Source organism: Malaya genurostris, chromosome 2, assembly GCF_030247185.1.
Source record: "Malaya genurostris strain Urasoe2022 chromosome 2, Malgen_1.1, whole genome shotgun sequence".
Taxonomy (NCBI): domain Eukaryota; kingdom Metazoa; phylum Arthropoda; class Insecta; order Diptera; family Culicidae; genus Malaya; species Malaya genurostris.
Window position 1 is genome coordinate 344927263 of NC_080571.1, and position 25381 is coordinate 344952643.

The window sequence follows — 25381 nt, forward strand, 5'->3', positions numbered from 1 at the left end:
ATTTTTCAATGGAAATCAATGTCACAGTCAGTTCTTTGGGATAAATTTGCTAGCTTTGAAATGACACGAATTGTTAGATTTTCTTGATGTTTCACAACGGATGGCATTCCTCTCGAATGAGAAAGATCCGTTAAATAATTTTGTGTATAGTTTTCATTCACTTTACGATTATGGCATTTCACAGAGCTTTCGAATGCTAGTTCCATTTTGGAAATTTTACCCACCGGTACTACGAATATGCACTATGATTAGCAACTAATTGTCCAAAAATATTGCATTATTTAGTTCAACTCACAAGAAAATTAAGAACGCAGTTAATTTTTTTTTAAAAAAAGGTCCCATACAAAATTCCTGAATATTATTTGGATCCGACTTCCGGTTCCGGAATTATGGGGTAAAATGTGCAAAAAGTTGTGAAAATAAATGCACTAACTTTTCTCATAGATGGCGTGACAGATTTTCACAAACTTAGGTTCAAATGAAAGGTCCTGTGGTCCCATGCGTAATTCCTGTATTTCATGCGGATCCGACTTCCGGATCCGGAAATATTGGGTAAAGTGGGTTAAAAATTGTATACCATTATTGAAAATGGGGAAAAACCTTAAACAATTTTCTAAATCGACCTCAAATCTTTTCCAATTGATAGTTTTTATCAGTAGACGGTCAAACAAACCGATTTCGGTTATTCTTTTAAGAATCGAAGAAAATTATTTTGAATAATACCACAGTATTATATATGATAGTATGATTGATATGAGAAAGGCATGATTACACCACTAGGTGGATGAAAACAGGTTTTTTATTATGAAAATGTCGAATTTTGCGGGGAGTACTTAAAAAATCACTCCGAGTTATTCAGCTAGCCATTTTCCAAAACAATGATGATCCGAAAGGTAGGCCATTGGGTGCCATATGAACTGAAGCCAAAGGACGGTAGAGCACCGTTTCTTCATATGCGAAAAACTGCTCCAACGACACAAAAGAATAAGATTTTTGCATCGAATTGCTACTGGCGATAAAAAGTGCAACGTTTGAATACCCTGGTCATGAGGTTCTACAGCACAAGTGAAAGGAAGGTGTACCGACGACAGTTTTTGCGTTTGAGCAGATCACCGATAGACACGACAAAGTAATTTTGCAACATGGCAATGCTCGCCCTCAAATTGCACAGCCGGTAAAAACATACTTATCAGGTGTACAGCTTTGCTTCCGCCGTTTACCGATAGGTGTCTGTACCGGCTGAGGCTGGTCAAAATACATAGATGATAATGCCTGTGTCGGGAGTGGTTTCAACGTTTTAAAAATGGTGATTTCGATGTCGAAGACAAACATGGTGGTGGAAGTGAAAAAAACCTTCAAAGATTAACAACTAGAAGCATTGCTTGATGAAGATTCGTGCCAAACCTAAGAACAGCTTGCCGAATCGTTGGAAGTCAGTCAGCAAGCCATTTCAAAACGTCTCAAGGCCCTCGGAAGGAAACTGGGTGCCGTACAAGTTGAAACCGAGGGACATCGAGCGCCGTCTATTTGTATGTAAGCAACTGTTTCAAAGACAAAATCGTAACCGGTGATGAAAGGTGGGTTCGATACGATAATATTAAACGCAGAAAATCATGGGGAAAACCCGGGCATGCTACTTCGTCGAAAGCAAAACCGAATATTCAAGGCGCCAAGGCCAGGCTTCCCAGCAGTACTGTTTTTCAATGACATCCGCCACGAGATAGCATGAACTGTCTGAGTGCAAAGTCGAAAGCCCAGTCTACAATATGTGTGCAAGCATATGCCGAACTGTAATGGCAACAGCGCTCGCATGCCTAAATGAATGCTGTCACTGAGACAGTTTCTACTCACCAGTTTGATGAGAGTATTCTATCCGGAGAGTAGTCAAACCGAACGGGCTGTTTCTATCCTGTTTCTTTATGTTCGCTCATTCGTATAACATGTTACGGGGACAGCCTTTGAAAATCGAAGACATCCTTTGATTTTTAGGGAATTACTGTTACGAAGGGCTGTCGCGAACCGGCTGTCTCATCAATGTCTCTTGAAGCAATAAACCGGCTGTTTCTGGAGACGAGCTATGGTTCATAGTGCGCTCGCACTATTTCGGCTGCCTCAATGAAATGGTACTAGTACATACGATTGCGTTGTTGGGATTACCTTTGCAGGAAATTTTAGGGTTTCATTACATTACCATTGTGAAATAAAGAAATTGTTTTAGATTTATATATACTGTCGGCGAAGGCAATGAATTTTAATAACTAACGAATATTAAAAGATAAACACAGAGTTTTGTGTAACGGCTCATATGTCTGAATTACTGAAGTATTCATCCTTAGTGCTTCCTTCTTATTCCTAAAGAAACAGATACACTAGCATTCATTGATAATTCTCCGAAAATATCTTATGCACCCTTATTCTGAATAACGACGTTTTGATTTTTCTGTTTCTCCTAGGATAACTAAACCAATGATTTTTTTAGGGTCGGGAATGCCACAATATAATTATTATTATTATTATTATTATTTGATGAGTTGGCTAGAGCTGGTGAAACGAATGATTTCGTTGGTCCTGAACCAGCTTTACCACTTTCAACTTGTTGGATAAAGCACAAGATTCGTTCTTGGGCTGCATCCAAACATGCCAGCTACTGGCGCAGCTTGCAAACTTGCGCTCAGACAAAAGCATTTCTACCAGATTTAAATCTGAAAATGTCAAAGTGTCTACTGTATTTTTCCAAGCATCATTGCAGTATTCTGGCCAGAGCTCTGACTGGACATTGCAAACTCAATTATCACATGGCTACTATTCAACGTGCTGAGTATTATTATTATTATTATTATTATTATTACTATTATTATTATTATTATTATTATTGTTATTATTATTATTATTATTATTATTATTATTATTATTATTATTATTATTATTATTATTATTATTATTATTATTATTATTATTATTATTATTATTATTATTATTATTATTTTTATTATTATTATATTTATTTATTCCCGCTTTCAAACCTAATTGTGGTCGTTCACCGGGGAATCACACCTACATTTTTCAATATATCGTTTTTCATTTTTTCAAACATAATTTCTTTTCAGAAAGAAAACTGTTTAATATATATGCAATGAACTCGGCTCTCAGAATGTTTCACTATTCATTTACAATATTTAAAGTTCCAAACGTTTAAATTTTTTAAATGCGGACACAAGCTACTTAGACAATTAGACGGTAGAATATTTTCGACATTCTTAGATTTGTAACTGCGGAAGTCGGATCCGAATTAAATTCAATAGTAACCTATGCAGCCTTTTCATTTCAGCCTGATTTGGGAAAATAGGTGCAGTCATGCCTGAGAAATTGAGTGACGTTGTTTGACACATACAATACACATACAAACACACGTAGGAATTGTTTAACTTATCTTAGTCGAATATCAACTTTAACTCCATTCAGTAAAAACCATTCAAGCGAAGAGGTTGTGTTTCGATTGTACTGGCTCGTGAGTTAACGGCTGCTACCGAGACAATTCTAAGCTTCAGGTAGTTAAACTGCCCATAGCAAACGCAATATTCGGGGCGTTTCCCGACTGGAAAGCTAGCAACGAAGGCCATCCCGTTCATACGCACAGAGGTGTAGAGACACAGAGGTGCGAGAGCATAGAAGTGACGAGTCACAGAGGTGCCATCGCATAAAGGTGCGAAGACGAAGGGGTGCAAAGGCACAGAGGTGCTAAAGCAACCCAGTGCTGATCTACCAGGTACCAGAATTTGTACGCTGCGTAGGATCAAAAGAGACGGCATATATCGCGAGGTGCTACACTGCAAGCATCGCATTTGATCGCCACCAAGAGCAAAAGCACTGTACCTGGGGTCAGGTACAGCAAGTGCAGTGGTGTTCACAACGACGGCAGAGCAACTGAGATAGCAGTAAACGACAGAAGACTGCCAATTGGAAACAGCAAAAGACTGCCAATTGGAAATCGTTGGAAGAGCTTCACGTCGTTCTTCACGATAAAGGAACAGAGACATCAGCTACAAGGTAGATTTAATTTAATTTATTTTTTATTTCTTATATCTGAAATTTTACTAAACATAAGTTTTTATTTTGGTATTATTAATTTACAAAAAAAAATTAATGTAATGGATGATCTCATGGAAGATCATCCGAATCCGATTCCGGATACTAGTAAAAGTTTAAATACTCCGAGGGCTAAACATTATCCACAGGGTACCACTGGGCCATGGATAGTCTATCTTCGAAAAAAAGAAAAGATTTTAAACTTGATGCAAATTACAAAGGATTTGACATCACATTTCTCTGAAGTTAAAGAAATCTGTAAGGTTAATAGAGATAAAATTCGAGTTGTAGTTAACGACTTGAAACAGGCAAACGATATTGTAACCTGTAAATTATTTGCTATTGAATATCGAGTTTACATTCCATCGAAGGAGGTAGAAATTGACGGTGTTGTGACTGAAGCAAGTCTGACAGCAGATGATTTACTTAAAAATGGAGTTGGCCGTTTTAAAAACTCCATGCTTGAGGGAGTTAAGATACTCGAGTGCAAACAATTGTACTCAGCATCTATTGTCGATGGAAAAAAGTCTTATCGTCCCTCAGATTCGTTTCGCGTAACATTTGCCGGATCTGCATTGCCTAGCCATGTCTATATCGATAAAATTCGTCTTCCTGTTCGGCTTTTCGTACCGCATGTTATGAATTGCACGAACTGTAAAAAATTCGGACATACAGCTACTTACTGTAGTAATAAGTCCAAATGTATCAAATGTCAAGGGCCTCATAAGGATAATCTTTGCGATAAAGATGTTGAAAAATGTGTTTATTGTGGGGAAAGCCCTCATGATGATCTTTCAGTATGCGCTGCATTTAAGTTGCGTAAAGACAAAATGAAGCTTTCTTTAAAAGCACGGTCTAAGCGCACATATGCAGAAATGCTTAAAACGGTCATACATGTCTCCCCCTTGGAAACCGAAAACGGTTTTTCAAATCTTATGGAGCCAGAGGAATCTGACTCCGACGGAAATAGTGAAGATACCTCGTTTGTCACTCCTCAAGGGTCTGTTAAGAGGAGATTAACAAACCACAAAATACCTAAAAAGACACCTAAAATTACATCTTCAAAAAAAGATCCCCGTGTTAAAGCTAAAAAGCCAAATTTAAAACCAAAAACTGTGCCTCCTGGTTTGTCAAATTCACAAACCAATCCAGAAACTAGCTCAAGGAAAGACAATAATCCAGTGGGCTCCGTTTCACATTCAACAACAGGATTACTTAAGTTTTCGGAAATTGTAGAATGGATTTTCGCAGCATTCAATATTTCTGAACCTCTAAAGACTATCATAACGGCATTCCTTCCAATAGCTAGAACTTTTTTGAAACAGTTATCAGCTCAATGGCCAGTTCTTTCAGGTTTTGTATCATTTGATGGATAATTTATCATCCGCCGCAAATGATTCAATCACTGTCCTGCAGTGGAATTGTCGAAGCATCATGCCAAAACTTGATTCATTTAAAGTTTTGTTGCATAGTCAAAAATGTGATGTATTTGCTTTGTGCGAAACATGGCTTACATCAAACATAGCCTTAAATTTTAATGACTTTAACATTATACGTCTCGACAGAGACTCCCCGTATGGTGGAGTGCTTTTAGGAATTAAGAAATGTTATTCCTTTTATAGATTAAACATTCCTTCGACTTCTAGTATAGAAGTTGTTGCTTGTCAAATAAACATTAAAGGAAAGGACATTTGCATTGCTTCGGTATATATTCCTCCAAGAGCTCAAGTTGGACAACGACAGCTTAATGAAATTGTCGAAGCCCTTCCTGCTCCACGTTTGATTTTAGGAGATTTCAATTCGCACGGAATGATGTGGGGTTCCGTTTACAATGATAGCAGATCATCTCTAATATATAATATTTGCGACAATTTTAGCATGACGGTACTAAATATGGGTAGCATGACACGGATCCCAAGACCTCCTGCACGTCCAAGTGCATTAGATTTATCTCTTTGCTCGACTTCAATTCGACTAGATTGCACCTGGAAAGTATTTCCTGATTTACATGGTAGCGATCATTTACCAATCATCATCTCAATTAGCAGTAACAAAGGCATTGCTAATTCAGTTAATATTCCATATGATTTGACAAAAAATATTGACTGGATTAAATACCAAAGTAATATTTCAAGTGTCTTAACTTCAATGGAAGAGCTTCCCCCACTTGAAGAATATGACTTCCTCGTTTGTTCGATTCTGGAGGCCGCAGAACAAGCCCAAACCAAACGATTTCTTGGTCCATCGTCTAACAGAAGACCTCCAAATCCTTGGTGGGACAAAGAGTGCTCAGATGCTAAACACGCGAAACAAAATGCTTTCAAGACGTTTTTAAAACGAGGAGGAGGAACTCCTCAGAATTTTGAAAAATTCTTGGTTTTAGAAACCAAGTACAAGAACATACTTCGGGTTAAGAAATGCAGCTATTGGAGACATTTTGTGGAAGGTTTGTCAAGAGAAACCTCAATGAGCACTCTTTGGAATACGGCCAGACGAATGAGGAATCGTAACGTAGGAAATGAGAGTGAGGAGTACTCGAATCGATGGATATTTGATTTTGCGAGGAAAGTTTGTCCAGATTCCGTTCCTACGCATAGCATTGTTAGGGAGTCTTCTTCAAATGATGATTCCATTGATAGCCCCTTTTCAATGATGGAATTTTCCATAGCACTCATGTCTTGTAACAATAACGCTCCTGGATTGGACAGAATTAAATTCAACTTGGTGAAGAATCTGCCCGACCTCGCAAAAAGACGTTTGTTGGAATTGTTCAACAAGTTTCTTGAGCAAAATATTGTTCCACCTGACTGGAGACAAGTGAAAGTTATCGCCATTCAAAAGCCGGGGAAACCAGCTTCCAATCACAACTCATATAGACCCATTGCGATGTTGTCCTGCATCAGAAAATTGTTCGAAAAAATTATTCTACGACGTCTCGACACTTGGGTCGAGACGAACGGTTTGTTGTCAGATACTCAGTTTGGCTTCCGTAGAAATAAAGGGACGAATGATTGCCTTGCATTACTTTCGTCTGACATCCAAATTGCCTTCGCTCAAAAGCAACAAATGGCATCTGTATTTTTAGACATTAAAGGAGCATTTGATTCAGTTTCCATTGATGTTCTTTCAGACAAGCTCCACCAACATGGACTTCCACCGGTTATAAATAATTATTTGCACAACCTTTTGTCAGAGAAACGCATGCATTTTTCACATGGCGATTTGGCAACAATCAGAATTAGCTACATGGGTCTCCCGCAAGGCTCATGCCTCAGTCCGCTCCTCTATAATTTTTACGTGAATGACATTGACAGCTGTCTAGTAACCCCATGTACACTAAGACAATTGGCAGATGATGGCGTGGTTTCAGTTACTGGATCCAAAGCTATTGATCTGCAAAAACCATTGCAAGATACCTTAGATAAATTGTCCGTTTGGGCTGTTCATCTTGGTATCGAATTCTCTGCGGAGAAAACAGAGCTGGTCGTCTTTTCAAAAAAGCATGATCCCGCGCAACTTCAGCTTCATATGATGGGAAGAATAATCGAACAGGTTTTGACTTTCAAATACCTCGGGGTGTGGTTTGATTCCAAATGCACGTGGGGAGGACACATTAGGTATCTGATAACGAAATGCCAACAAAGAGTAAATTTTCTTCGAACAATAACAGGGTCTTGGTGGGGTGCTCATCCGCAAGATCTAATAAAATTGTATCAGACAACGATACTTTCAGTGATGGAATATGGATGCGTTTGTTTTCGTTCCGCTGCAAATTCTCATATTATCAAACTTGAGCGAATTCAGTACCGTTGTTTGCGAATTGCTTTAGGCTGCATGCATTCGACACATACAATGAGTCTTGAAGTTCTGGCGGGAGTTCTTCCATTAAAAGATCGATTTTGGGAGCTTTCATCACGCCTGCTAATAAGATGTGATGTGCTGAATCCCATGGTAACTAATAATTTCGAACGACTAGTCGAGCTTCGATCTCAAACAAAATTCATGACAGTATATTTTAACCATATGTCACAGGAAATCAACCCTTCAAGATATATTCCTATCCGTGTCAGCCTCCTAAATGTACCTGACTCAACTTTATTTTTCGACACATCCATGCAGCGCGAAGTGCGTGGAATCCCGGACCACCTACGCTCTATGGAAATCCCAAAAATATTTTCAAGTAAGTTCAGGCATATTAACTCTGAGAAAATGTTTTACACGGACGGATCGCGAATGGAAGAAGCGACAGGGTTTGGTATGTTCAACAATAATGTTTCGGCCTCATTCAAGCTTCAAGAACCTGCATCTGTTTATATAGCAGAGTTAGCAGCAGTTCATTATAGCTTGAATGTAATCGTCACATTATCTCCAAACCATTATTTCCTCTTCACAGATAGTCTGAGTGCAATTGAAGCCATTCGCTCAAACGCTGCTGGCAAAAATGAACCGTTTTTCTTGGGTAAAATAAAACAGTGTCTGAACGACATATTGAATAATAATTATCTAATCACAATAGTTTGGGTTCCGGCTCATTGCTCCATTCCAGGCAATGAAAGCCGATATTTTAGCCAAACGTGGTGCTATTGAGGGTGAAATTTATGAGAGACCGATTGCTTTCAACGAATTCTATAGCGCGTCTCGCCAAAGAACACTTGCCAGCTGGCAAGCTTCTTGGGATAAAGATGATCTGGGTCGGTGGATGCACTCAATTATTCCTAAAATATCGACAAAGGCATGGTTCAGGGGACTGGATGTGAGTAGAGATTTCATTCGTGTGATGTCCAGACTCATGTCCAATCACTACACGTTAGATGCACATCTCCTTCGAATTGGACTTTCCGAGACTAATCATTGTGCTTGCGGCGAAGGTTACCGCGATATTGACCATGTTGTTTGGACATGCGTGGAGTTTCGTGATGTCAGATCTCAACTAATAAATTCCTTGCGTACCCAAGGTAGACTATCCAATGTCCCAGTTCGCGACATTCTTGCTTGTCGTGACCTTCCATACATGAAACTTCTTTATCATTTCATTAAATCCATTGGAGTTCCAATTTAAATTTTATTTTATGTTAAACTGTTTTCTCTTCCATGAGTTCAACCAATAGCCAACTATAGGATATTGAATATAAGTGGTGAACTGATACAAACAATCCTGAAATAGTTATAAGATCATGTACAAAATAAATGTATTTTATTTAATGTAATTAAAATAGCAACTCGCTTGATAAAAACAGTGTTTAGATTAACTAATGAGTACCAACATACTAATATGATATTCGAAATGTATTAGGTTTAAACTACTATGTATTGTGGATGCCACGGCGAAGAAAAACTTATGTATATTGCCTATGAAATAAACGTATTTATGAAAAAAAAAAAAAAAATCAACTTTAACTAGTCGAATTTTCAAGTAATTTCAAAACCTTTTTTTATGGCAAAATCAAAATCTATGTATAGACAATATGAAATTTTTATAATTCCAATGGCAGATATAAGATTCTTCAAAACCAAATTGAGCATGAATTCATGTTTAGGTAGTTTTTGTCACTTACCATTTTTGGAAATATAAGTGTACTTTATAGGTAATCGTACTCCCCAAATTTCCCAACCAGAACCGGCAATGAAATTCAATACGATGAATCTATTGTGATTTTGAAACCGCAAATGATAAGCAAATGATTAGCTCTAAATTAATCAAAAATAATTTTTTATTCAATTTTTCCCATCGATTTTTTAGTCTTTCCAATTGTACATGTGTGGAATAATATGATGGAGTAGGTCTTGGTTTAATTTTACTATTAAAATGTTCGACAGGTTTTGTACGGACAATTTTGTCCGAGCTGGCGACAATACTAACGCCAGAGCGCTAAACGCTCTTTCAACAGAAACTTGCGTTGCAGGCACAGTCATGAGGGTTAAAGCAATTTCCGAAATTTCTGGATGGGAGTCTTTTCGATTTTCCCAATGCTTCCAAACGTCGAACATGTGACAGTTTCAACGTGTGTAAAAGTCGCGAACTTCTGGTAGCTATGACCAAAATAATATAATAGTTAATATGCCGTTTCTAGAGATAAGATAATTCAATGCATAACAGGAAGAAAATGAATTCCAGATTATCAGCACATATGTATTTTGGAATATATTCCAGGTTAATAGAAACACTATACTATTCATATATAGAAGATAACTTGATATGTCTGGAAAGCTTGAGACCATATTATTCAAGAAAGACATTACTAAATGACTTGGTGAACTAAAACTTTTTTTCTAAATAAAACGAAATAAACATTCGAATCTGTTACGGGCAACCATGTTGCATTCCACGCTTGGAAACATGTTTTTTGGAAGAACCGGAATTTTTCATTCAGTTTTTGCATTCAAAGCTTTGTTGTACGGTACCTGCAAATAAGTTTCTAAATTATTTTTGTATTGCTAATTCCCACTCCAAATTTTGCACTCAAGGTTTTTATTCGATTGGTGGTTCAATGTACATATAACGAACTTAACGAGCCAGATTTTGTATGTTTCAGTTCTGACTTGGAAAGATTCTTAGTGTCCGTAGTATTGCAGCACTGACCATGCAATAGTCCCGTAGACTTACAAGTCGACTGCAAAGTTGAATGCTATTCAGAATCACGCAAACTAGTATCGAATACAGAATCTTTAATTTGAATATATCTTTTGCTACAAACATTCATTCGCCGTTTACATCTAAAATCTGATTCAATTGACTTATACACTCTTGTATAAGAAACGATCGCGCCTTTAATATCCTGAAGGAAGAGATAAAGAGGATGGAAATAATGCTCCACGTACATCAGTACGCGCCTATACTATGAATGTTACAGCAGACAAACCGAACGTAAACTGCCTGAAACGAGCACGCCGAACTGTCTCAGATCTTTAATTATGAATATAATTTCTTGAAAACAAACTTTTCTTTCTATAGAATTCCATTGATTGATCGATTCATAGAAGATCGACCAAAATATAAAAATTAACTATTCATTAAAACCAAAGTCCGTTCTTCAATCCATTTCGTATTAGTAGTTTCGTATATTATTAATCATCAATTATATTGTTATCAATGCCCTACCAACGGGGATTGCTATGCGCAATGATCAACCGCTGCGCAAAGCAATCACCAAAGGCAAAACTAAAACCCACATGCTTGCCTCGAATCTTCATAGCAAACCAAGAGCAACAAATTTGAACCGCGCCGGCTACTGTCGCAGACCTGGTCAAGGGAGAGTAATATTTTGCTCTCGACAGAAACAACGCAGTGACTGATACCCGAAGTTTACTGTCGCAACAGCGAGAACTTCATGCTTCTTCGGCTGTCGTGGACCATGACAAAATGTCTTAAGATGGAATGAACTGTCGAACGAAGTGAATGACGGCAACGTTGGCTGTACAGAACTATTTGTCTAAGGGCTGTCGTGATGAAACCTATCACAAGGCTGTCATGGAAAGAGTAGCAAGACAGCCTCAATAATAATGTCGCGCGGCGGTACATTTGGGAAGCCTGGCCAAGGCTATGATTTGTATTTGGTGGGATAAGCTCGGTGTGATTTACAACGAGATCTTGAAACCGGGTGAAACCATCACAGGAGATCGCTACCGAACGCAACAGATGCGCCTTAGTCGCGCGCTAAAAGAAAAGTGGCCACAATATCAAGAGCGACATGACAGTCATCCTCCAACACGACAATGCTCGGCCTCACGTCGCAAAAGTGCGGTCAAAAAGTACCTGGAAACGCTGCAATGCACAGTGGTTCAAAAGCGCAATTTCACGCTCTTAATTAATAACTCATAGGAACGTGGTTTTTTAGGTACAGTATCTTCAGCAAAGTTGTTCAGAATGATAGACGCCATCTTTTGGCAAATTTTATTTATGTGATTAATCCCCCTAAAAGAGAGATAAAAATATTATTTTATTTCAGAGCCAACATAGGGGCTAAGTTACTTCGACAAAGTTGTTCAGAAAGTCATTTCAAACAAATTTGCTGAAGATACTATTTCCGTAACTTGAGTGTAATTCATGATATAATGTATTTTCTGAAAAGGGTGTCAACAAACCAGTTTCTGTATGAAAACACATATATTATCAATTTATATGAGTTTTTCATGTTCTACAAAGTTTTTCATCATCAAAAACTACACAATTTTCTCAAACATACTATGCTGATATCATTTCAGTTTAATGAAATAGAGCCATTTTCATGATTTTTTTTTTTACAAAATTCCAACTTGTCTATCATCAAAAGGCTCAGAAAGGTGCAGATGAGACTACTTACATATTAAACTACTTTAAAAGAGCTTTTATATCGTGGTTGAATTTCTCGTCTGCGACCGTCTGCAGGCGAGATATGTTCTTTTCAAATATCCTCGTCCTTGACATTTGCAATGATAAGGTTCATTGCATATCAGATCAGACTTCAGTATATATTCGTTACCATGGTAACTCTCACAATAAATGATTTTTATGGACATCGAAGTCTACAAATAGAAAAGTTTAGTAATCATACCAGACGTTTTCTGAAAGTGAGATAAGAAGCCACGGCTTTGAAAAAAGGCAATCATCATTTCGAATTACATTATGTCATTTTTTGGGAAGTTTTTCTATAGAAAATCTCTGCGGACAAATATCCTACATTCATCCATTGAAGTGAAGATCGATAAACGCGATTATTGTACTGTTCACAATAATTAAGAAGTTTCTTTCATACAAATTTCGAGAGTATTATACACGCAAGCAATACATATCACTTTCGAATCGGGATCCCATGAATTGGTTATTAGTTTCATCAGATCCATTGGCTACAAATATTCGTGAATGGCCAGTCCAAGAAGAATCTGTCGGATGATGCTAAGAGTCTTTTAGCTGGTTAAGAACATTGTCAGCTATCATAAAATAAATACAAATAACTAAAAATGAGTTTTGATCATACTTTTCTCTACCAGAAAATGACATAACTTAATTCGATTTAATGATTGCTTTTTGTAAAAATCGCGACAAAACAGTTACCAAACTATTTAATTTATAGACTTCGATGTGCAAAAAAATCATATTTTGTGGCAAGTACCATAGTAATGAATATATACTGAAATCTGATATGACATGAAGTGCACCTTATCATTGCAAATGACAAGGACAAGGATATTTGAAAAGAACATATCTCGCCTGCAGACGGTCGCAGACGAGTAATTCAACCACGGTATGAAAGCTCTTGTCAAGTAGTTTAATAAGTAAGTAGTCTCATCTGCACCTTTCTGCGTCTTTTGATGATAGACAAGTTGAAATTTTGTAATAAAAACCATGAAAAATGGCTCTATTTCTTTAAACTGAAATGATAGCAGCATAGTATGTTTGAGAAAGTTGTGTAGTTTTTAATGATGAAAAACTTTATAGAACATGAAAAACTCATATAAATTGATAATATATGTGTGTTCATACAAAAACTGGTTTTTGACACCCTTTTCAGAAAATACATTATATCATGAATTACACTCAAGTTACGGGAATAGTATCTTCAGCAAATTTGTTTGAAATAACTTTCTGAAAAACTTTGTCGAAGTAACTTATCTCCTATGTTGGCTCTGAACTATAATAATATTTGTATCTCACTTTTAGGAGGATTGATCCCATAAATCAAATTTGCCAAAAGATGGCGTCTATTATTCTGAACAACTTTGCTGAAGATATTGTACCTCAAAAACCACGTTCCACGTAATTTTGGAAAAAAACGGTGGAAGCAAATGAAAGTCCTACCTCATCTAACGTAAAGCCCAGACATTTTCCAATTATGATGAAGTTAAAAATTAGATCGATTCGTTGATTGCGGTCAAACTGATCGAATTTATCAACTTATCTGTGGGAATCATTGAATTGTCAGAAAAATAGGAGTAAGTAGTGGCTAGCGAAAATCAAACGACTTTGTGACCGAAATAGAATCATTGGAAGTTTCGTCTTTCTGAGAATGGACTTCGGAAACATATCAGAATCAACCTACGGAGATCAAGAAACATGTTAGCTATATCCGAAAACACCGAACAAAGACTCAGACTGCGGTAATAATTTTCTGACGAACAGCTTTTGTAATCACTTTTTTTCTTTTTCAACGAATGAAATTGATCTATGCAATACAATACAATACTAGAACCTCTGATTACAATATGAGGAATACTCGCTTCTTTATTAGGACTTCTAACACATCAACTACTACTTTTTTTCAATACCAGCTTTAAACATACATGCCGGTTTTTGTTTTTGGAACAGATTTAATACTAATTTTTTTTCATAAAGTAATTCACTTAAGTTACAAAATATTTTATCACTTTGCTATGTACATACAAATGTATATTTGTAACTTTCCTACATGTACATCACACATCTCAGAACAATTCACATCCATTGAATTGCGACCCTCAGAACACCGTATAATGAATGTACTAAAATACAACTAAAATCAAAATCACACTCAGAACTCAGACAGTCTGAAAACTGCTCTCCCTTTTGGCTGAACTACATTTACGTTTCTATCCGTTTGTTTGCGTTTGCTCAGAGTTTATAAATATATATATACGTAGTAGCATACTGTACAAATCGCGTGCGTAAATTCCAATGCCTTGGGGTCCTTAGGCTTTAGTGCAGGTTCGGATTTAAAATCTGCGCTATACTGGTATACGTACCGAATACGAAGCCACAGATTCCGAAAGCCATAATGGCGATGTCCTTCCACAGAACCCAGTACCGTTTACCTAAACCGTCCGGCCAAAACGTCACAATCTCAATCAAGGGTGGAAAGATCAGTGCCAGGGTAGAACTACTGACCGCACCGACCAGAGAAATCACTGCACCCAGGTTGGGAATCATGGCCGCCAGGAGAAACGTGAACACGACCAAACCGACACGTGTCAGATACTCACCGATCAGTTGGGACTGTTCCGTGTGCAAGCGACGCTTGATCACCGGTTGCAGAATGGTCATTGGCACATAAAATTGAAGTCCATACGAGAAGAAGATGGCCAGTGCCATCATGATTCGAACTAGTTGGGCAATACTGAAAAATTTAAAAGTTTGTATCACACCGATCTTGTCTGGAAACAAAAATCATACTTACAACTGATCTCCGGGTAGGTTAAGAGTGATGCTTCCCTGAACGTTTTCACCATACTTGAGATATCCGAAGAAACCGACGGCAGTGTACAGACAGGCAACGATCACCATGCCAGTGTTGAGGACGCCGGTCATACCACCAAAATCCTCCGGTGTTTTCATATTATTTTCCAACGGTAGGACAATACCGATCCCTTCAAATGCATACACTGCTGTCCCAAAGTAAAGCGGAAGCTGAGCCAGCGATGAAAACGGTTTCACTGTGTGGGTGTTTGGAAGATCCTGAAGAACAAAGTAGAAAGTGCAAGCAAGGCCTAAAACAAAAGAAAATGCTATTATCATCTGTCGTCAGCCCAGTCTCCAATCATCGAACTTACCTGCCACCGTGAGGAAGGCGGCTATCAGTGAGATCGGTGTTAAATATTTAAGATTCTTGACCAAATTCAGCAACACCATCGGTATCAACATCAACAGCAGATAGATCCTTGTGTCCAGATCGAAAAAGTAGTGTGCCACAACTTCGCGAATGTTTGCTGCCACAAAGACAAAGTACACGCAGCAAAATCCGAGCTGGGTGATCACCAAGAACATGTTGATCAAATTTCGGGCCAACGAAGAGTACCTTCGCAATCCGATCGGTCCACACTCGAACGACCGGTGACAAACTTCGGCAAAACTTAGCGACGGTACCTGCAACCGTCGGCACAGTTCATGGGAACACTTGACCAGTATGTGCATGCAGTGAGTGCAAACGAGACCCATCACCAGTGTTCCGAACAGACCGACATAAAGACCGGCATTCTTGAACGCATCCGGCATCGCCAGGATACCGGTGCCGATGTTACCCTTCAGCAGGTGAATCATGGTGTCCAGATTGGTCGTCGGGTGTTCCAACGTTCGGTGCATCGACGGATCGTACGTTTCGTTGGACGATCCGTACGTTTGGTCATCCTTGTTCAACGTCAGACTGTCGCTGTCGTTCGTAACGTCGATGATCATATTTTCCGGCGACGAACGCATGTCTGGCCGGGCCAGCAAATGTTGATGCTCATTGGCGGACGAATCCAACGAGTTGTTCGAACCGCCCAGCAGGGGATCTCGGTCGGTTTTCATCCTTCGCGAACTCTGCGTACGGGAACAAAGTCAAAGATTAGTTACAGGTTGGTGACAGTGGCATAAAGGAGGAAGGCTGAGACATGGTTACGGGAGGAATCGCTCGGTTAGTAAATCTAGTGCCATAGCATACGGGTTCTGGTGTTAGTGAGTGTGTTATTCAGGCAAGTGCTAGAAAATACTGGAATTAGTTGCAAAGTGCCAATAATCAAAGGATGGTGTCTCACAAGTGCCAGGGAGTTTTTAGCAGTTATTAGTTGAGCATTTTCATGTGAGTGTGTAGAGTATGCACTTCGTTTGAATATTTTTTTGTTTATTGTTCAATTTGGATCGCTATCTTTTCAATACACTAATTATTAACTTTTATTCTTTCGACATTTCAACGCCCGCCATTTATCGACTTCTTCCAAATCGGCGTAGCACTGCTCTGCAGGTGAGTGTCCCTACAACACAAAAAATTGTAGTCAAACGGGACGGTGTCTGGAGAGTACGGTGGGCGTCATAGGTTTTTTTTAAAGTACTTTAAATGTGTCTTTTACATGTTCCAATCACTGAAACCACTTTTACCGTTAATTCTAGAACAATCATCGAGTGAAAATTGCTAATTGCTGTTTTAACACTTTCAATACCAAGGGGGTAAAAAGTTACGCGGACTACCAAGGATACCACACGAAATGGGAACGCTAATTTGACTGACCATATCTCAGCTAGTTTGCGACCGATTTCAAAAGTTTTATCACCATTAGAACGATAAACATTCCTAATAATACTATTGTTATTATTGACAATAAGGAGCTTATCGAAAATAAGCTTTATTGTACGAGGTTAAACTTGAGTATAATGAAAACCGAATGAAATTTAAGTTATTGCTTCAAGAATTTTCGAACTTTTGATCGAACGCTCTTCATCATGTTCCGGACAAGTGTTGCATCACACTTTTTGGACGCTTGAGCCCAAATTTTTTTGAACTTCTGCATGTTCCCAGCTGCCTTACCAGTCTTCTTGAAGACCCTCTTCATGATTGCCCAGTAACGTTTGATGGGTCGAAGCTGAGGGCAATTTGGTGGATTGAAATTTTTTTCAACGAAATTTATACCCGTTTTCCGCAAGCCAATTGAGAGTGGTTTTGGCATAGTGAGCCGACGCTAAATCCTGCCAAAACAGCGTGCATGTGTACATGTGTACTATGCTTCTTATATGAAGGCAGCAATCTCTTCTGGAGACACTCAGATCGATAGATTTCTGCATTTATAGTTCCGGTAGTGTAAAAAATGGTTGACTTCAAACCACAGAAACATATTGCTTGCCATACCAGTATCTTTCGACCGAGTTTCTCTACTTGAATCGACCTGTCCGCATCGCTCACATCCTCCTCAACAACGACAGTTAAGCATTGTGGACCTGAAAGGATTTTTGAGTCCTCCTTTATATAAGTCCCATCGTCCATCAAAAGGCATGCATCCGGACACTGCAAAAGACGCGAATACAATTCCCGGGCCCTTGTTGCTGCTCGCTTCTTCTGTTCTACACTTTGTTTCGAGATTTTCTACTTCTTGTAGGTCTTCAGGTGATTTCGCCTCTTGATATGCTGGATCATTCCGACACTCGTTCCTGCTTTTTCGGCCAAATCACGTATTGACAGTGATTTTTTCTTCAAGACTGGAGATACCACTTTCAGGACTAGTTTCGGGTTGGAAAAATCGGGTTTTCTGCCTCTTCCTGGTAGCTCATCCAACGAATAGTGTTCTCCAAACTTATTAATGATGGTTTTACCACTGGCATGATGAATTCCAAACCGCTTTGCCAATTTTCGCATAGTAATACCCTTCTCACTTAGCCATGTGTTCAGAACCTTAGTTTTCACTTCCTTTTCAATACGCGACATTTTGAAAACGCAGAATTTCAATCGCACAAACAAGTGAACATACGAAAGCTAACAGCCAAACACACAACATGCTGTGATCTGAACATAAAAAACATCACAAATATATGCGTACAACACGAATGTATGTGGATAGCTTATTTTCGATATACTCCTTATTCTACCAACAGCTCCATCGAAAATCTAAGATAAGCATGATCATTTGAAAATTAAACAAAAATGCTTAGTTGTTCGTTTTGAATTTTACGCACTAGTTTCAAACTTCTACAGTTTTAAAATTTTCGGTGAGAATAAAGACTGTCCCAGAAAGTATGGACGCAACCAAAAACCGCTGCCATTTCGCAAATGGTTCAGAATCTGTCAATTTTTATGGCTGCGTCCTGTTGTTTACATTCTGCTCTAACCACTTGTGCAGTTGTTTATTCGTTTTCATTAGTTTGTTTCGAAATGCGTGGAAATGGAAGGAGTAAGTTAAAAAGCCGTGCGAAACGCAATCAGGAAGTTCGGTGAGGATAAACCGAAAACGGGTCGAAAAAAAGGTCCTGCTAACCCTCAGTTGGATAAACGTATACTGAAGGCGTTCGAGCAAAAGAAGGAGGTTTCAGTTCGGGATGTGGCCAAAAAAGTGGGCACTTCGAAGTCAAATGTTCTTTGTGTTAAAGAACGTTTGAATCTTCGAACCTATAAGAAGCAGAAACAACCAAAACATAGTCCGAAACAAGAAGCATCGATCAGGCCGAGGGTTCGAAAGCTGTACAATTCTCGAAAACTCGAAACTCGATTACAAATCCTTGCCGGGACCACAATATTATACGGTGCGAGAAGGGCAAGTGTTAAACCAGTCCGAGACATCGATTGAAGTCGAAAAATTTGGTAAGAAAGCTATGGGCTGGCAAGCAGTTTGTAGCTGCGGTAAGATTTCTGACCAGATCTTGCTTCTCGCCACTACTCGAAATCAACGGTAGAATGGTATACTAGCAAAAATGTCACATTCGTCCCAAAAGACATGAATCCACCAAATTGCTCACAACTTCGACCAATTGAGGAATTTTGGGCATTAACGAAAGCACATCTTAGGAAACATGTCTCGGCAGCCAAAACCATTCAATAGTTCGAAAAAGTGTCAAAACTTGTCGCCAAGAAGTCTGTACGGAATTTAATGAGGAACGTTCGCAAGAAGGTGCGCCAGCTAGTCTACAATGGCTAAGTAGCAAATGTTGAGAATAATATTCTGTTGTTGTAGTCGAATATTATCAGTATATCGAATAAAATTTGAATATCTACAACTGTGAATTATTTACAGCGAAATCAAAGTGCGTCCATACTTTCTGGGACAGTCTTTACAAAATTTCTTTCAACATATTTCAGCTGGTGCTAACTTCAATCGATTGGTGAAGCTAAATATGCTTAGATGTTAGCTTTGAATATCCTATAAGTGTCAAAACCTCCTACGATTTTATAAATTTGGGAAAATACATTTTTTTTAGATTTTTAGTAGATATCAAATTATTTCACTCAAAAAAATGGATTCAGGGTCGTTTCACCGAACGCCGTTTCGCCGAAAGTCTTTTCTCCGAATGCCATTTCGCCGAAAGGGTAATTTCGTCGAAAGGGTCATTTCGCTGAATTCTTAGCGAAATTAAGTCTTAATATAGTGATTGGATTTGATTTAAAACAAAGACAAATGCAAAATGATTTTGTCTATTCGTGTTTTTTACGTATAATCATACTTCTGAAATAATCAAGAAAGACTTGAATAATTTTTATAGGTTTATTCATGATCCTCAGAACGGATTTCCCGAAAAAAAAACTGTTGACTTCATTAGTGTATCTCCAGGCAATTGTTTGCGGTATAAAAAGATATCTAAAAGATCGGTTTTTTTTCTATGCTATCCGACCTCGCTACTGTTCGTTCGGACCTAACTGAAGCCAAGAAACGTAGCTTTGAGTAGGCTCAGCTCGGCGGCCAACTCAGCTGGCGTCGTCATCTTGGCTTCTGTTATGTGGCTGCACCACATCACTTATCCAGGAGATATAAAAACAAATAGACAACTTTGATGAATAAGTAGAATTTGCAGTTTCTTAATAAATTGTGTTATGTATTCGAAATTACCCTTTCGGCGAAATGAGCCTTTCGACGAAATGACCTTTTCGGTGAAACGATTTTCGATGAATCAACTTTTGGCGAAATGACCAGCTCTCCTACAAAATGTGTGTTCAGAATGGCTAGCTAAATCCTGAATATCTCTAAGATTTGAGAAATTTCTGTAAAAACATCAGTTTTATTTACTTTTTTCGTGAATATGAAACAATTTTCTTCCTCAAATTTCATCCGACAAAATATTCAATCGATTGACGAATGAAAATGCTTAGATGGTCGGGCTGAATCCCTCGTAGGGTGTCAATCACTCAATATTTAAATATTTCTGTGTAGATATCAATTTTTTGTATGTTTTTCTAGCAACTTTGAAACCATTTTCGTCTGCTTGTATCAACATTAATCAATGAGAATGCGAAAGTAGTTAGATTTTTGCTTAGCATTCCTTAAAAAGTGCCGAGCATTTCTAATATTCTAAAATTTCTAAGCTAACATATATTTTTCAGAAATGGCAGAACCGATTTTAACAAGTCTAGGGTCGTTTGAAAGCTACTATTGAATGTTGGCTATTCAAATGGCTGTCACTTCTGGTTCCGGAGATATAATGGTATAAGTGACGTAAGCTTTTCATCGGCTGAATATTTTTAAGCTAACTCAACGAATTTCTATAAACTTATTTGAAAGCTAACAGCGTCAATTAAACTTGGAAGGGTTATGGCGAACATTTCCGAACACTTCGAGAGATGTAATCCCAGGGCTTCTCAGAGATGAAATAATCGATTTCGAAAGACTTAGACTCGATTGAAAGCTATTATTAGGTTATTTGATAAGCTCACAATTCTAATGATTGAGGATAGAATTTAACAAATGTTTCAATGAGACTATTTAAATGGCAAGAGAAAAGCATTATCACACCAGTAGATGGATGAAGAAAGAGTTCATATCAGGTTCTAGTTGATAAGTGAGCTTCAAGACATTTGTATATTGAGCAATTTCATAAACTAACAGAAAAAGAGGTGGCAAAATCAAATCTATTTTCACACAAAACCATTTGTGCTGCACGGATGGATTGTACTCAAAACTGATTCTTAAACAAAGGATTTTTGCATGAAGATTTCTTCAAAATTTTCGCATGAAGATTTCTTCAAAAAGTGATAGGAAACCGGTTGAGCACTCGGAAACCTGACCACGACCATATCTCTGGAACCAGAAGGGACAGCTTGAGCTTTGACCTCGATCCACAACCCTGAAAAAACGTCGAACACTTTTACAATAATTGAAAAATTAACCGAAAAAATCAAACAAGGTGAAACGTCTCAAAATTGGGTAAACTGTGTGTCTCATCGATGCAGAAACAGTGATAATCGGATCGAGCAGGATCTGGAGAGTACGGCGGATGTGATAATACATATTTAACAAATAAACTCTTGATCATATTCACCATAAGATTCACTTACAACTGACTACATTGTATTTCGATAGTTTTTTTTTCGTTTTTGTGAAATTATGCACCGCAAATGCCAATTACTTGGAATGAAACTCGACATGCTCACTGAGATAAACAACTATAACCAGGGTTGGCAAGTTGAGTCAATTGAAACCGATATTTCAATAATGTTGGAGAAAGTAAGGAAATTTCGAACCATGGGGTATTCCAAACCATTAGTCTTATCTGTCATTATCCGACATCGATCTATACGAAACATCTGTCATCGTATTATTTCAGCTTCATCTCAATTTTTCATTAGTAGTCGAACCGATCGGACATATTTTGTGTTCTCTGCGACAATCGAATGGTTTTTGAGTTTTTAGTGTTTTAAAAACTACATTAGTTCTACAAAACTTTTGCTTAAAGCCAAGCAGGTAAATATCATTAGAGTCATTTTGAGTGAATACTAGTTACACTCTAAAAAACTTGTTTGTATTATTCTCATAACATAATTTGCGGGGAATGTCGAAGTACTACGGATTTTTATGATCTTGGATGCATTTTTACGCTCTTGAATAATTTTGCAAGCGAACTAGCAAAAAATTCTCGACGAAGGTTAATTCACCTAACTAGTTAGTGTCAAGCCTTCCTTAAATGATTTATTCGGTAATGTAATATCTGGTCAAACTGCGGTTCCGAAAAAAAAACAACCTCATTTTAATATTTGTATTTTTCATTCAAATGTTAATGTTCTTCCATTACCCGGCCATAAATAAAAGTTTTGACTATTTCTTCAAAGTGTCAAATTCAAATGCAACGTTGTATTTTGTTTCTATTTCAACATTTATTCCTTCGATTTCGAAAAAAATACATATTTCGTGTGAGTTGTCAGTCAGAATCAAAGAGTGATTCGTAATTACCTACTTTTCCCTACTATTGAAACACTCTGTTGCAATACGTGCTTAAGTCAAATATTTTCGAATCGATCATTAGTTAGATGGTAGAAACGCATCTACGAATCACTGAAGTTGTAAGCGGTCGAAATCATCAGAAAAATTAAACGTGGCTCGTTTTCAAACTCTCAATAAACCAAGGGTGGAAATAAGCAAATTTTTTGATTCACAGTGAATAAAAATAGTCAGTATTATCTTTTCATATCACATATTTATTGTAGATATTATAATGAATTTTGAAATTAATGATTTTTGAGAAGATAGATTTTGGTTTGACTTAGAATTTGAAAAGGTCCTCAATTGCATTTCCCAATATAAAACATAATCGCAATTTTAGTTTTGTACGCATTTTTTTAATTCACAGTGTTCGGTTTTTTAATTCACAATTGGAAATATTGATTCACATTTTCATGCGCAAAATGGGCTTATTTCCACCTCTGCAATAAACATCCGGCCCTATATATCAAAGCCTAGGTATTTGTGGAATTTGACCTTCTGTTTCAACAGAGTTCGTACTGACACTAAGAATCCTTCCTGATTGTAAGACCAGTGTCCTATGCATTAAACCGCCAACCCGGCCTAATTTTATTCCAAAACAGGCAAATTTCAACTAATGATCTTAGTACGTTCGATAAAAAATAATTTAGGTTCAATAAGTCATTTGCACGTAGAACCTTTTTTAATGTTCAATTGCCGTGTTCCACAGCTATCGACCATTTCACCGAGATCGATGAATCGAGAATATCAATTTGCCGGAATCTCGGTAAACAGCGCTCAGGCAACCGAAATTCGATAAAGCATCAAAGTAGCCTTCTCGCTTCAGTTTAAAAAAATGAACGTCGTTTATAGGTGCATTTTATAGAATAGAATAGATAATAAATTTCTTGGTACAAGTAGGCGTTAAAATTCGTGGCCTCTACAGTAGCTATTGATAAATTAAGCATTGTTATTTCATTAGAGGACGTTAAGTTTTCGTTTTGAACAAGTTAAAAAAACTGGCATTACCTTTTCATCGATTCAAGAGCAACTCATTATCGCATGCTAAGTTGTGCAAGTATTTAACACGAAAGTAATGCTTGAGCAATTATTTTCGATGACCTACAGTTCGGGTCACAAGTTTGAATACATTGAGGAAAAATCTGTTTCAATTTATATTGTCGTGTTGATAAGATTTGGTTTCAAGAGAATTTTAGTCTTCATGCCAATTGAAGCCAGAATTTTGGAGCTGTTCTCGTAAAAAAAGATAGATTAACATAATAGAATCGAATCATCGTCCTCCATAATTAAGAACTAATTCATGATCTGTACTGTATAGCACATACCGGAATAAACGTTTCAGTTTGTGATGTGAATGCACCGGTTAATCGATATGAAAACATACATGATCCCCTTTTGAACATGGTAGCTATTCGTTGCACCTAGCCCATACAGTGTTGCGAAAATCAACAGCAATGATCACTGGACTTTCTTGGGCAGTACCCGAACACAAGCACATTTGTAGGCTACATACTATTTTGCTTATCTCGTCAATCGAATCATTTAATGACGACAAAATCCTCCAGTGCAACTATCCAAACAAACCCAAACACTAAACAACAAAAGTTTACCGTTCCGCCTGCATTCTTCAGTATTGATAGCACTACCATTAAAACCATGACTGATGATGATACACTGAACCACTTCCTCGCTTTCTTGAGATGATCGGAGTTCTTCGTGAGTACTGCCCAACACAAAAAAAACGAAAATATTCGTTAACTAGTCTTACGAACGACAATGTTCTCGTCTCCCCGAGCGATCAGATGAGACTGATCGGTTGAAACTCCTAGAGCGATCTTCCTAGGTACGATGAAGTACCATCCCAGCTGATCACTAGTAGAACGTAAACATTACACAGATGATTGTATGAACGAAAACATCTGTTCAATCTCAATCGGACTAACGGAACAGGACGAAAACCGGTAAGCATGACTTTGATAGCAATGTTTTCTTAGCTAAATAATTCAATTAAAATTTGGTCGCGTGCAGTGAAATCACGTTACGTTGCCGGTTACTGCATTCTTTATACACAGATATTTATAAATCTAGAAAAGAGTGCAGTAAAATGTCATGTTTTCGAAACAAATACATCGCCTACCTAGATTCAAACGATATCCACGTGCGGAAAAGTGTTGTCATGCCAGGTTTATTTATTGACTAGAAGTTATTGGCACAAATCAGAAGTGAATCGTTTTCGCGTTTGATTCATCATTAGTGTTTACTTCAAACAAACAGGAGAAGCCTGAAGCAAGTACTTTATATCATTTTAACCCATCTACCCTTAATTTTGACCGTGTCGGGTAGACACTCAAATCAATACGGTTCATTGAGAGGATGCAATCGAACAGAAAACTTTCCATTGTCTCAAACCCGAACATGCACTGCTACGGCATTTTGGTGCAAAGAACACAACAAAAGAAAAGGAACCGAAGAATTAACACAAGAAAATTTACGGTATGTATTTAAAACAATCCTCACAGAACACAGTGGAAAATTCCACTGTAACAGATAGGACCCGTATAGTTCCTACTCCTACTAGCAGGCAGAGTGGTTCACGTACAAATGCGAAAAGGAAACGGGTAATAAGTCATCGTCTCACATCACGAGTCGACATAATGCACCGAATATCGGCGACCAGTGGTGGGCATTTGGACAGCATTCA

General features: G+C 37.8%; 1 protein-coding gene across 4 annotated transcripts in view; it reads right to left on the reverse strand.

Annotated features, from left to right (window-relative positions):
* Positions 1–14258: 14258 nt before the first annotated feature.
* Positions 14259–25381, reverse strand: part of LOC131431939 (proton-coupled amino acid transporter-like protein CG1139) — a 41852-nt gene continuing 30729 nt past the window's right edge. For 3 of the 4 annotated variants that reach the window (XM_058597916.1, XM_058597917.1, XM_058597918.1), the window contains 3 exons: positions 15586–16333; positions 15213–15522; positions 14259–15152 (listed from right to left, as the gene is read on the reverse strand). In XM_058597916.1, the coding sequence (XP_058453899.1) occupies positions 14735–15152; positions 15213–15522; positions 15586–16333 (1476 nt within the window). In that variant the 3' untranslated portion in view covers positions 14259–14734. Of the gene's footprint in view, positions 15153–15212; positions 15523–15585; positions 16334–24290; positions 24572–25381 lie in introns of those variants that run through there. The other variant, XM_058597915.1, reaches the window with a different exon arrangement.